The following is a 13,143-nucleotide window of genomic DNA, read 5'->3' as shown; positions in this document are numbered from 1 at the left end:
ACCATTCTGTGGGATCAAAGGGCCATATGGCAATAATATATGCAATCCTCACCCTTTTGATTTTAAGGAAGACAATTTCTGTGCTAACGCTAAGAAGTAGCACGTAATCTGTTCATCGTTGTGGTCCCTATGTAGAAAATTGACTGTCAGATAAAGAAAATATCTCACAAGTTTCTGATATTCATCAGCTGGATTGATGAATGAATTAGATAATGAAATTTTTAAGAATAGCTTCCTTATTGGTCTGCATCGTCAACAAAATTGATGGAAACCGCACAAACAGAAAAGTTTGGGGACTTCCCTGGTGGTCCAGTGGTTAAGACTCCACCCTTCCAACGCAGGGAACGTGGGTTCGATCCCTGGTCGAGAAACTAAGATCCCACATGCCACATGGCATGTCCAAAAAAAAGAAAAAGATTCCCAAGTGATTCACATGTACAGTCACATTTGGGAAGCAATGTTAAAAAAAGAAAGGCTTGGCCCTGTACGTGATAAATGTTTGTTATTTGCTTTGTGATTAGTCTTTGATATGAAATAGCATTATTTAAATTCTAATAAGTTGTGTATTTAAATCACTATCATTTTTATTAGATTATAATGCTGCTGTTTCTGATGACTCTTTCTGTATTCAGATGGGATTCATAGCAATTCACTCGATAATTCAACAGATATTTACTGAGTTTCCGTTCGGTGCCAGGCACCGTGTGAGATACCTTGAATATCATGACAAACAAGGCACGTAGTTTATTCTAGTGAGGGAAAGAAAGATTTAAAAAAGCAGGCATGTGAATAATTAAGCAAGGTATTTTCAGTTAGTGGTAAGTGCTCTGGGGAAAAGTTGAACAGTGCCTGAGATGGGGAAGGGATGATGTGGTGACACCACATGAGAAAGGGTGCTCAGGGTGGGCCTTCTGGAGGAGGTGACATTTGCCCTGCGACCTGAAGGGTGAGAAGGAGCTAGTCATGCAAAGATGTGGAGGAAGAACATTTTAGGCAGAAGGACCAGTAACTGCAAAGGCCCTGGGGCAGGAATGAACTTGGCCGAGGAAAGATTCAGAAAGGTTTGTGTGGCTACAGCAGAATTACACGGAGAGAGACCTGAGATGGGGCAGAGAGATAGGTACAAGATAGGTCATGTAGGACCTGGCTGGCCTTGGGTTTCAGTTATCTGAATGTGATAGATAGGAAAGCATTGCAGGGGTTAAGAGGGGAGAAGGATGGTCTGATATGTTTTCAGAAGATCATTCTGTGCCTCCCGATAAGATGCACTGAGAAGGACACAGCATCACTTCTGGGGTGTCCCAACCCAAACTGCATAACCTGAATCTAGTCCTGAGGAAATATGAGACACGTCCAAATGGAGGGACCTTCTACAAAGCAATGGGTCTACGAAATACTCAGCAAAAGGGTCCAGGCCATGAAAGACAAAGAGGAAGATACTGTCCTAGATTCAGAGAGACTAGACAGAAAGAGAAAGACAAATACCATAGGATATCACTTATATGTGGAATCTAAAATATGACACAAATGAACGTATCTACGAAACAGAAACAGACTCACGGACATAGAGAACAGACTGGTGGTTGCCAAGGAGGAGGAGGTTGGGGGAGGGATGGAGTGGGAGGTTGGGGTCAGCAGATGTAAGCTTTTATATACAGAATGGATAAACAAGGTCCAACTGGGGCATTCCCTGGCAGTCCAGTGGTTAGGACTCCACACTTTCACTGCCAAGGGCCCAGGTTCGATCCCTGGTTGGGGAACTATAATTCCACAAGCCATGTGGCGCGGCCAAAAACAAAAAAACAAAAAAAAGGTCCAACTGTATAGCACAGAGAGGTCCAGTGGTTGAGACTCTGCACTTCCACTGCAGGGGGCGCAGGTTCGACCCCTAGTCAGGGGTACTAAGATCCTGCAGGCCTCGAGGCGCGGCCAGAAAAAAAAAAAAAGAAGAATGTATATGTGGGGCTTCCCTGGGGGCGCAGTGGTTAAGAATCCGCCTGCCAATGCAGGGGACACGGGTTCGAGCCCTGGCCCGGGAAGATCCCACATGCTGCGGAGCGACTAAGCCCGTGAACCACAACTACTGAGCCTGCGCTCTAGAGCCCGTGCGCTACAACTACTGAGCCCATGCGCCACAACTACTGAAGCCCGTGTGCCTAGAGCCCGTGCTCTACAACAAGAGAAGCTACCGCAATGAGAAGCCCGTGCACAGCAACGAAGAGTAGCCCCTGCTCGCTGCAACTAGAGAAGAGCCCTCGCGCAGCAATGAAGACCCAATGCAGCCAAAAATAAATAAATAAATATTAAAAAAAAAGAATGTATATGTGCATAACTGAATCACTTTGCTGTACAGCAGAAACTAACACAACATTGTAAATAAACTATACTTCAATTAAAAAAAAAAGAGATAGAGATTAGCAGGACAGGTCAACGTAACGTGTAATCCTGGAGGATCTGCACCAGATAAGGGCAGGAGGGAGACAACTGCCAATTAAGTCCTGTACATTTGATAATTCGATATTCGATAACATTCGATATTCAATAACAATATGAATTCCCCAATTTTGATAAGTGGGCTGTGACTATGTAACAGAATGTCCTGAGGTTGTAAGCAGTACACACAGAGGGGTGTCCTGTTTGCTATTTAGTCTCAAACATCGCAGTGGGAAAAAAATCATATATATATATGATCTACAGAAAAATGTATGTACGATATATATACTGTGACAGAAGGCTAGGATGGTAAAGAAAAATGATCAAGTAAATAATGTTAACGTTTGGGGAAATCAGAGGTAATGGATGCTGAAATTCCTTGTACGATTTTTGCAACATTTTTTTTGGTATTTGGCAGCAATTTTTTTAAACTACAGGTTAAGCATGGGCTTGCAATCCACACTGGATGCCAGAGACAAGTAAGTACCTCTGTAAACTGCAAACGAACCAATCACCCAGGAGCTCTGTCTAGAACAGCTAGTACTCTTGGTTTGGTATATATCCCCTTAGCATTTTTGTCGGAGGAAATTTTTTTTTGAATGACAAAAGGTATAAACAGTGGTGTTCTCACCACCCAGAATTATATAATGGTTAATAGGCTGTCATATTTGCTTCAAATCACCTTTTAGAAAAAAAGAAGCAGACATCGCAGATAAAGTTACGATCTTCGTTGACCTCTCATCGTTCCATCACACTCCTCTTCACCATTTCTTGAAGCGACAGCCATCAGAACTCAGTATATATCCTTGCACTCAATTTTTAAAAACCTACATTCAAGAACTAATATGGTTTCTGTGTATTTGTAAAAAACTTACATAAGCAGTGTTATACTATACGTATAACCTCTATAAAATTATGTATAGACTGTATAAAGCTATTATCACATCTTCCTTGAACTTGCTTCTTTTTTCTCAACATTAGCCTTTTGAGATCTACCTAACCCTGCTGATTAGATGAGATTCATTCTTCTTAAATACTGTACAGTAAATCCATAGTCTAGATAATAGATTTTATTTATAAATTTCCCTACTGATGGGCATTTGTGTAACTTTAATCTTTTGCTATTATAAATAATGTTGCAGTGAGCATTGTGATATTTGTCTTCTTGGGCATATGTGTGAATTGAACTCTAGGGCATCTCCCTAGAAATGGAACTATAAAGGTCATGAGTCATGGACTCTTATGTGTTTTATTAGTTTCTACCTTCCCAAGTGGCCAAACCAGTTTACACTCCCACCAGCGGCATTGAGGTCGGCTTGGCGTTTGCCTGAGGGTCCTTAGGGACCCTCGGACCTGAGTTCCCAGCGGGCAGGTTCTCAGATCTGTTGTGCCCAACTTGCATCACTTGGGTTCCCAGCAGACTTGCCTGCAAGTGTGCTCAGGACTAGGTAGCTAACTCCTTGTCATTTGGGGTTCTCTTTGCTCTGGGAGGACTCCCCATGGTGGCATCTTTCCCGGGGAACTTTACTGTCCTGATGGGGCCATTAGCTGTCTGCTCTTGCTGCCAGCCGTGGATGCTTGCTTGGGGAGAGGGGCCACCATATGAGTTTAAGAATCCGTGGCTGTCCAGACAAATGCCCCAAACTTGCCTTTTATATTTAGGATGTGTGTGAGTTTGGAGGACTCCCTTCGGCCAACATCTTTGCTGAAAGCCAATGAAGGATAATAACCCACACTTGTTGAGCTGGAGGTGTACCTTACTTTCCATCTTTGACAATACTGAGAGGAGGCTATGCCCCAGGAGAATGTCAGTTCTATGCGTGTACAGTTCTTGTCTGGACCCTTGACCCTGGAACCTAAATACTCATGGATTGCATCCCTGGTTTGTCACTAAGATGAGAAAAGCTGCCACGGTTGGAAACACTAAATTTCATCATCCTGTTTGCAGAATTAGGGCCACAAAGGCTGCCGACCACTTAGATGCCCTAAGAATAAGGTGGCCGTCTTTCCAGGGTGGGAAAAGCATCGGTCTCTACTTCCTTTACTTCCCAAAAGGTCCTGACCGAGACGCGGGCGCGGGGAACGGGCCGGAGGGAAGGGCGGGTGGGGCGGCCCGCACCCCAACATGGCGCCCGCCCCGGGCCCGCCGTGCCGTGTTTGTACGCAGGGGCAGGGCCTTTGTGTGGGCCACCCCGCGAGTTTCCCGCCCAAGGGGACCTCGGCCCTCTCCTTCCACTTCTATTCCCGCGGTGGCAGCTGGGCGCGCCTCGTCACCGTCGGCGCATGCGCGCGCGGGAACACGCCCTCCGGGCTGGCGCACGTGGCCCCGCGGGCCGGCGTGCGTGCGCGCGACCGCATAGCCTCCCGCGCCCGGCGCGCCGCGAGCCTCTCCCTATGCGCCAGGCCAACGGGTACAGCCGCCGGAGCCGGGGCGGCGTGCGTGCGCGTGCGCGAGGGGCCACGTGGGAGGGACGCGGCGCCGTTGCCCCGCCCTCCCTCGGCGCGCGCCGGCGTCGGCTGCGTCTCCGGGCATTTGAATTGCGCTTCCGCCATCTTTCCAGCCCTCAGTCAGGCGGGTGCGGAGACGCTTCTGGAAGGTAGTGGGACCGGGGCGGGGGTCGCGGGGCCGGGGCGGGGGCGGGGATCGGGGCGTCGCAGCGGCGGCGGGGAGCGGCCGTGAGGCGGTGGCTGCGTGGGGACCCCGGGCTCCGGGAGGAGAGCCTTCCTTCCTCTCTGGCCGCGAGGGCGCCGGGACCCGAGCCGCGGTGGGCCGGGCGGGCGGCCGGGGCGGAGGGGAGGCCGGGCGGCCGGGCCGCGGGGCTGCAGGGGAGATCCGGCCGGGACGGCCGGGCGGAGTGCCGGGGGGCGGTCGGGGCAGCCCGGGCCGGCCGCGGGCCGTGACCGGGCGCTTTTCGCGCCGGGGCCTCGGCGCCGAGCGGGTCTGCGCTCCGAGCGGGCGCGAGCCGGGCCCCGGCGGCCGGAGGAGCCGAGTCGGGGAGCAGCGCCCCCGCCGCCATCGCCGTCGCGCACTCTCGCGGCCCCCGCGCGCGCGTGTGCGTGTGTGTGTGTCGGGTTGGGGGTGGGGTGCGGGCGGCCGGGCTCCGGGGTGGAGGCCTTTGTGGGCCCGGGCACGTGGGGCGGGTCCGGCCATGCGGCCCCCGGGCCGCGCCGCCGTGCAGCGGGCCTCACTTCTTTCTCTTCTGCCCGCAGTAGCATCGCGATGGCTGCGCAAGGAGAGCCCCAAGTGCAGTTCAAGGTGGGTGATCCGAGGGGGTCGGGAGGAAAGGCGGCCCTAGGGAGGGGCGGGCCCGCGTCCGGACGGCCTTAACGGCGGCGTCTGCTTCGTGACTGCGGTCGGGTGCCGTTGGCCGGTGCTGCGGCAGTGCCTTCGGTCCCCTGACAACGGGGCGGGGGGGGAGGGGAGGGGGGGAGGGGGCGAGCCCCGCCCTGCGCGCGGGGAAGCTGGGCTCGCAGCTCCGCCGGTTCGGGTCGTTCGTGAGATGGGACGGGGCCGCTGTCTTAAGATGCTTTGTCTTCGGTGTGCTCAGGGGGCATGTAGAGTTCTTCCCTGTGAGACGGCGGTCCAGAGCACCGGGACAGTCTCACAATCCCGAGGTCCTGAGACCCGTTCCGCTGTTTACTTCAAAGATGTGTTTCCCAACAGCTCGTATTGGTTGGTGACGGCGGTACTGGGAAAACTACATTTGTGAAACGCCATCTGACTGGTGAATTTGAGAAGAAGTATGTAGGTACGTGGGGGAAAGGATGTGTGAGAACGTGTGGGAGATGGATGAGGTCACTGACTAACTTTCCGCGCTTACGTTCCAGCCACCTTGGGCGTTGAGGTCCATCCCCTTGTGTTCCATACCAACAGAGGACCCATTAAGTTCAACGTATGGGATACAGCTGGCCAGGAGAAATTTGGAGGACTGAGAGATGGCTATTACATCCAAGGTAGGTATCTGCCTCGTAACCAGCCGCCTTTGAGAGGATTTGTAGCTTACCGCCCAAGGCAGCTTACAGATCATCAGGTCTGTTCTGGCAGACACATGCCTAATGCCGACTCAACTGGCCATTGCGTGAAGCGCTTCGATTCAGGAGCTGGGCTGGCTCCCGAGAGCTGACCCTCAGTGGAAGGGGAGGGGAGCCTGTGAAGGTTGTCTGGTGCCATTTGATGGCGTGCTTGCGTCGCCGTAGGCACTGTTTTGAAGGAGGTGATAACGATGTATGTTGAGGCTCTTAATTTGAAAAGTGGGAGCAGCAGACAAGGTGTTGCTGCAGCCCCAGGATCTGAAAACTTAGGTTGGGGTGTATATTTTGGTGGAAGTCGATGATCATTTCTTCTGCACTCCATTAAAAAGGTAGTAAACAGTTTGACCAGATCCTGGACCAGAGGCCCTAGGCTTTCTATCTTATAAAATGTTGTGTAAGACCAGCCGGTTTCTTTTTAATTTCACTAGGTTTTGCAGAATATTTTTTTCAGAGTGCTTGATTTTAAAAGTGCAAAGGAAATAAATGCTTCTCAGCAAAAAGATGAACAAAGAAAATGCTCAATGTAAGGCTTTCTCTTCTCATGAAAATCGTTGCGAATCTTTCCATGTCTTTTGCCGTACAACTGCAAAGATTCCTCCTCTCCCCTCCCCGCCCCCATTCTTTAGCTAAAAATCTGTTTTAACGTATCGCGCGTACCCAGTGGCTTACCAGCTTTATCATGGCTGTTTCTGCAGGTCAACATAGAGAGTTAACTGAGCTTTTAAAACTAGGCACATTATATCCTAGTGTGTTCAGCCATTTAAGAACCTTTTTAAAGAGTAGATTGTTAGATCCTCAGAATATGGGAGGTGAGTTTCCTGGAATGCTGATTTATCATTGATCTACTTGATACTTTTTTGGGATGAGGAAGAATTTATGAAGTATCACAGGTAGATTTCATATGGTAAGCTGGTCTTTCATGGTTTCATGTACAATAAAAGGGACTTTTAAATAATACTGTGTATTAAAATGATTTGAGATTTTTGGAATTGGTAGAGATCTTGAAAATGAGTAGAGAAATGTAGCTGACCTGGAGTTAGGCCTGAGACTGTGAATCCGAGTCCATAGTTCTTAGCGTGTTTCATCCAGGTAGCAAATTCCTAGGCCTACACTGATTTATTGTAAATGCTTCTTTCAGCTCAGTGTGCCATCATAATGTTTGATGTAACGTCAAGGGTCACTTACAAGAACGTGCCTAACTGGCATAGAGATCTGGTGCGAGTGTGCGAGAACATCCCCATCGTGCTGTGTGGCAACAAAGTGGACATCAAGGACAGAAAGGTTAAGGCAAAGTCGATTGTCTTCCACCGAAAGAAGAATCTTCAGGTATGTTTCTTAGAACTTACTGGACTTATGATCCTTACGTAGAATTATAAGTCCATTAAAGTGCTTCATTAATGTCTTTGATGTATGGGTTTTTAAAATTAATTTTATCTCTCTTTTAAACAGTACTATGACATCTCCGCCAAAAGTAACTACAATTTTGAAAAGCCCTTCCTCTGGCTTGCTAGAAAACTGATCGGAGACCCTAACTTGGAGTTCGTCGCCATGCCTGCTCTCGCCCCGCCAGAGGTGATCATGGACCCAGCGTTGGCAGCGCAGTACGAGCACGATCTAGAGGTACGATGTGTGCGTCTCGGTAGTGAATGCTTTCAGGTTCCTAGTGGTTTTCATCTGGAGCGTTACAACTCTCATCTCTTTGTCTAGGTTGCTCAGACAACTGCCCTCCCGGATGAAGATGATGACCTGTGAGAAAAGTGAAGCTGGAGCCCAGCGTCAGAAGTCTAGTTTTATAGGCAACTGTCCTGTGATGTCAGTGGTGCAGCGTGTTTGCCACTTTATTATATAGCTAAGCAGAACATGTGCTTAATCTTTGGGATGCTGAAGGAGATGAATGGGCTTTGGAGTGAATGTGGCAGTTAAAAAAAAACAAAACAAAAAAAAAAACCTTCATTTTTTTGGACCTGCATATTTAGGTGTTTTGGAACACAGTTGTTTCCTCCTTGAGTTTCAAATATAAGACTGCTGCAGTCACATCACAATATTCAGTGGTGGCATCTTGTTTGTTACTGTCATTCCCATTCCTTTTCGTTTAGAATCAGAATAAAGTTGTATTTCAAATATCTAAGCAAGTGAACTCATCCCTCGTTTAAATGAGCCTTTTAAAACCACTAACAGGGAAAATTGTGCCATGTTAGTATTCGAATTGCCTTTGCTATTACTACTTAATTTGAAGTCTGTTAGGTTAAATTCTTCTAATTTTCTGTACATGTGAATCATTTCACGCAAATGAAATGACAGGTCAACAGTATTGTATTTGGTAAGTCGTTAAGATGTGTAAATACTGTCAATGCAGTTAGGCTAAAATAATACCTACCCCACCTGCCTTTTGGCCTAGGTAGTGTCACACCTAGGGAAGAGCTTGTTTGAGATTTGTGTGACCTGTCAGAATAAAAGTGGTACCTGTTTTAGACGTTTCAAATAGAGATCTTAAGAATTATAGTTGCTTTTATGGCGGAAGTAACCATGTTCTAATGTAGAGCTTCTCAGAGTCTGATGAAACCATACAGATGGTTGCGGGAACTTGAGGGACGTCTCATCTGTTAAAAACGAATATAAATTGTGCGTTTACTTGCCTTTTGTTTCAGCGTTAACATGTTTAACGTAAAGTTGGTATTCTAGGAGGATGTTCCACGTTTACCTGCTGTTGTCAGGTACTCCCAAGCTTTAAAGATGTCAAAGATTAAGGATTTCATTGGACGCATCACAGCTTTGATGGTTTTTCTCCCCATGAAGAATTTTTGTGGGCGGTGCAAGGACACAGCAGGTTGCTGCAACAGAAAAGTAGGGCTTAGATTGGCTTCTCAGTGAAGTGAAACAAGACTGCCAAAGGCTCAGTAGGTTAACCACTTATGTTCATGTGGTTTCCACATGTAAACGTGAATTGAGTCCGTCTTGCCTGAGTTTGATCCCGTCGACACCATACTGTAGCAATTAGAAGTCAAAATAAGAGCTATTTTGCTCGTGTAAGTACTACTGTACTATAGTGCAGTTTACCAAAGTTCTTTAGGTGTCCAATTATCCTTAAATGATTACTTTCCTACCTAAAAAGGTAGGGAAGGATCACGTCAATATGTGGAGAACTGAAATATAAAGGGTAAAATTGGATGCGTTTTAATTTGTTAAAATACTGAATAAATATTAATAGATTCACTTACAGATTTGAATTGCTGTATATGCTATGCTATATTCAGAACCAGATTTTAGCAGATGTGAAGTTTCTTCCCATGATCAGGATGAGACCTTTCATTCAGATAACTTACGTGAAGGATATGTGTGTGTAACCTTATGTAGAATGACAAATACGCTGAATCTTAAATGTAACAGTTAAAATCTTGCAAGCTACTTGGAGGTGGGAGAGAATTTACGTCACTCGTCGGAAGAAAAAAATTGCCAAATACATTGCTTCTACTTTGCCTGGATTTTCTGAATCATCTGGTGTTCAGTTATCTTGTGGGGAGTACGTTTCTGTCTTGTTTATACAAATGGGGACGTCTTCCCCTCAGTTTGAAATCTGGTCTCTAACGGGGGGGAGCCTTCAGTTGAAAGCCAAGCTAGAAATGGCTTCTAAGAACAGAATTGGTCAGAGTAAAAGCATGCAGTGCTTTTGAAGGCAGTTGCACGATGTGCCCTGGCCAATTTTTAACAAACCCCACAGAATGGGTCTTTGGTCTCATCGATCTCAAAATATCTAGGAAAGGGTAGAGATTGCCAAAAACGCATTGAACTTGTAAGACGAGTTGCCTGGCTGATCGGGTGCACCAGGTTCTCGTAGTGAGAATTTCTGGTCCCTTGTGTACAAACATCACTTGAAGAAATTGTGTCGAGCAAGTGGTTCAGAATTGGTCTGACTCGGGAGTCGCGCCTTGGATATGAAGATGAGTGACCTTGCGTAGCGAGGACGCCTTCAGCCGTGTGGGTGCCCTGCCTGACAGTAACCTGGGCTTGTTCTGAGGCGCCCTGCCGGGAGGGCACTGCGCTAGCGGCGCATCCTTCCCACCTAGAGCCGTGTTGGGGTGAAAGGCGGCCCTGGCCCGTTGCACCTTCCCATTAGTAGAGGGCCCTGAGTGGTCCTTGGGAAGCGGCTCTGACCGGCTCCACGTTGCCTCAAGGCCTTGCACGCGTGGGCCCTGCCCTTCTGGGCTTTGCAGTGTTCTTCTGCAGAACCTCCTTTCTCTTTCCTGAAGTAAGCCCACCCGTCAAGTGCTGCAGCTCCTTTACAGCTCACGCGTTGGGTTTTAAACTGGGTCGGGGGTCCCTGCCGTGGCCTTATCACTGGACCGCCTCGGCCTGCGTCAGAATGGTAGATGTGCGTTAGAGGTGGTCTCCCTCGGCGGCCGAACCGCCATGGGGCCAAGGAGCGTGTCTTTTTGCTCCCTCGTGTCTCGTGATATTAAATTTCTGAACCCTGAGGAGGAAAGGAGCTTAGGGGTTGGAGATAGGGGTGGGATCGATGGGATTAGGGTGGGAAGAGGCAGGGAGGATTTTACGCTATCACAGTCTGGTGGTTTTGAAGTTTTTCCCTCCCGGAATTTGTAGTTTGCACTACCTTTGATCCATTTATTCCAGCTTGTCGTCTTGACAGGAGTGGGGAAAGAGTGGACCGACGGGAGCTTTGCCAGTTGTCAAGTCACTAAGTTAGGACAGTGCTGTTCCATGGTCTGCGGTGCCTCAGGTTGAACCATAGGAAGTGGAAGAGGACCCTTGAGTTGGTTTTCAGTCCCCTGCCTTTAAGAAGCAAAGGAGAAGCCACCCCAGATGGGTAGTCTTTCTATAATGTGGGCAGTTCACTCCCTAAATTCTGAGCTCCGTGACCATGGGTATCATGGCTGGCCGGGCAGCTTTCATCCTGGGAGGTGGGCAGGCAGGAGGCATCTGCAGAAATGTTAATGACCGTAGTGAGTGCTCAGATGGAAACTTAGACAACGCTGTGAAAGCATGACAGGAATTGAATCTGAGTCCTGGGAGGAAGGGCAGTGATCTGAAGGTATTCGAGAGAAAAGCACGTGAGGCAAAGGGAACAAAACCCCGGGGCAGAGAACCTGGCTGGAGAGCCGCTGGGTACGGGGCGGCTGGAGACCCGTAGACAGGGCTTTTCAAGCCCAGGTACAGATTTCGATACTCGGGACACGTGGGGAGCCCCTGGAGGAGGGTCAGAGCGTCGTTTTAGAAGCTGTGGCAGCAGGAGTGGGCGCCCACGGGCCAGTGACCGTCCAGCCTTGCCCCACCCGAGTCCATTCTCGACTTTCGTGCAATATTTCAGAGAAGGGAGGGTGACACCGTGGACAAAGCCTCTGTTCATCCAACAAGCATCTCAGCGAAAACTAAATTGAATAAATATCCGCTGGGAGTGCCAGGCACCCTCTTTTTTGCTAGCCACCACACTCACGTTTCTTCCCCAACTTCGTTGAGGTATAATTGACACAGCTTGTGTGTGTTTGCGGTGTGCACTGCGGTATATCAATACCGTCCACCATCCATCACCTCACAGTTATTTTTTGCGTGTAGTACGAACATTTCGGATTACTCTCAGCACATTTCAAGCATACAGTGGAGTAGTATTAACTACAGTCACCATGCGGTACTTTTGATCTCCAGGCCCCGTTCATCTGGCATAACTGAAACTTGGTGCCCTTTGACCAACATCTCCCCATTTCCCTCTCGTGCACCACTCCCCAGCCCCTGGCAGCCACCTTCCTACTCTGCTTCTACAAGTTCATCTTTTTCTTTTAGATTCCACATGCGACTATTGCTATACACTATTTGTCTTTCTGTCTCTGGCTTATTTCACTGAGCATAATGTCCTTGAGGTTCATTCATGTTGTAAATGACAGGATTTCCTTCTTTTTTAAGGCTGAACAATTTTCTGTCATATATGTATGGCTGGATGGATGTATGTATAGATAGATATATACACACACACTACATTTTCCTTATCCGTTCATCTGTCGATGGACACTGAGGTTGATTCCGTATCTTGGCTGTTGTAGATAAATTTGCTTCTTAAGACAAGGGGGTCTTAAAAAAATTGAGCTTCCCCAAGCAGTAGGGGTGAGACTTAAACCTATTTAAAGTTGTGAATTCAAGGCCAGTCGTTTACAGACAAAACTATCTATCGGTCAGGCGAGATGGTTATGTTGTGATCCCCTAGGCATGAAAGATGGGAAACCAAACTGTTAGGAAGGATCCTTTATTCTAGACAACACTGAAGCCAGCCTGGCAGAGTGAACTGATGGGCCATTTGGGGGTGAGTAACGTTTGCTTTTTTTATTTCCTCACACGTCTGACCTTTTTTTTCCCAAAGAGAAAAATGTCATATACTTTATGGATTAAAAGTTTAGGGATTTGAACAGTTAAAACATACACAGCCAGCACATTTTCCCTTTAACCATTCAGAGGTAACTTGTTGACATTTTGTCGACATTTCAAATCTTCCCTCAAAGAGTGGGATTGATTATACTATAATATTGTTTCATAACCATTTTTCACTTTTTATTAGGGGCTTTTCTACATCAGGTGGTTTTATACCACTTTCAGTAATTACCTAGTAACCCACAGCGTGGATGGGCCACCCCATTGTCAGACACATTCTTTCGTTCGGGTTATGTGTCTGTTCTC

At 47.9% G+C, this 13,143-nt stretch overlaps 1 protein-coding gene across 2 annotated transcripts; it reads left to right on the top strand.

Moving 5' to 3' along the window:
- Positions 1–4,823: 4,823 nt before the first annotated feature.
- On the top strand, positions 4,824–8,593 carry RAN (RAN, member RAS oncogene family). Of its 2 annotated transcripts, none has more exons than XM_068563267.1 (7): positions 4,824–5,030; positions 5,644–5,689; positions 6,098–6,182; positions 6,262–6,387; positions 7,604–7,791; positions 7,915–8,085; positions 8,173–8,593. In XM_068563267.1, the coding sequence occupies exons 1-7, from the start codon at positions 4,828–4,830 to the stop codon at positions 8,215–8,217; spliced, it is 864 nt and encodes a 287-aa protein (XP_068419368.1). In that variant the 5' UTR covers positions 4,824–4,827; the 3' UTR covers positions 8,218–8,593. The 2 variants fall into 2 exon arrangements, with proteins under 2 accessions (XP_068419368.1, XP_068419369.1); XM_068563268.1 differs by having other exon boundaries at positions 4,934–5,030; positions 5,647–5,689.
- Positions 8,594–13,143: the final 4,550 nt, after the last annotated feature.

The sequence above is a fragment of the Eschrichtius robustus genome, chromosome 14 (genome assembly GCF_028021215.1).
Source record: "Eschrichtius robustus isolate mEscRob2 chromosome 14, mEscRob2.pri, whole genome shotgun sequence".
Lineage (NCBI taxonomy): Eukaryota > Metazoa > Chordata > Mammalia > Artiodactyla > Eschrichtiidae > Eschrichtius > Eschrichtius robustus.
The sequence above is the reverse complement of the archived record's forward strand: the minus strand, read 5'-3'. Positions and strand labels throughout refer to the sequence as shown.

Bases quoted from the DNA above. Each gene is read 5' to 3' on its own strand.
- RAN (XM_068563267.1), top strand. From the start codon at position 4,828: ATGCGCCAGGCCAACGGGTACAGCCGCCGGAGCCGGGGCGGCGTGCGT. The intron at 6,388-7,603 runs GTAGGTATCTGC...TGCTTCTTTCAG, and splicing joins AGATGGCTATTACATCCAAG to CTCAGTGTGCCATCATAATG. The intron at 7,792-7,914 runs GTATGTTTCTTA...TCTTTTAAACAG, and splicing joins ACCGAAAGAAGAATCTTCAG to TACTATGACATCTCCGCCAA.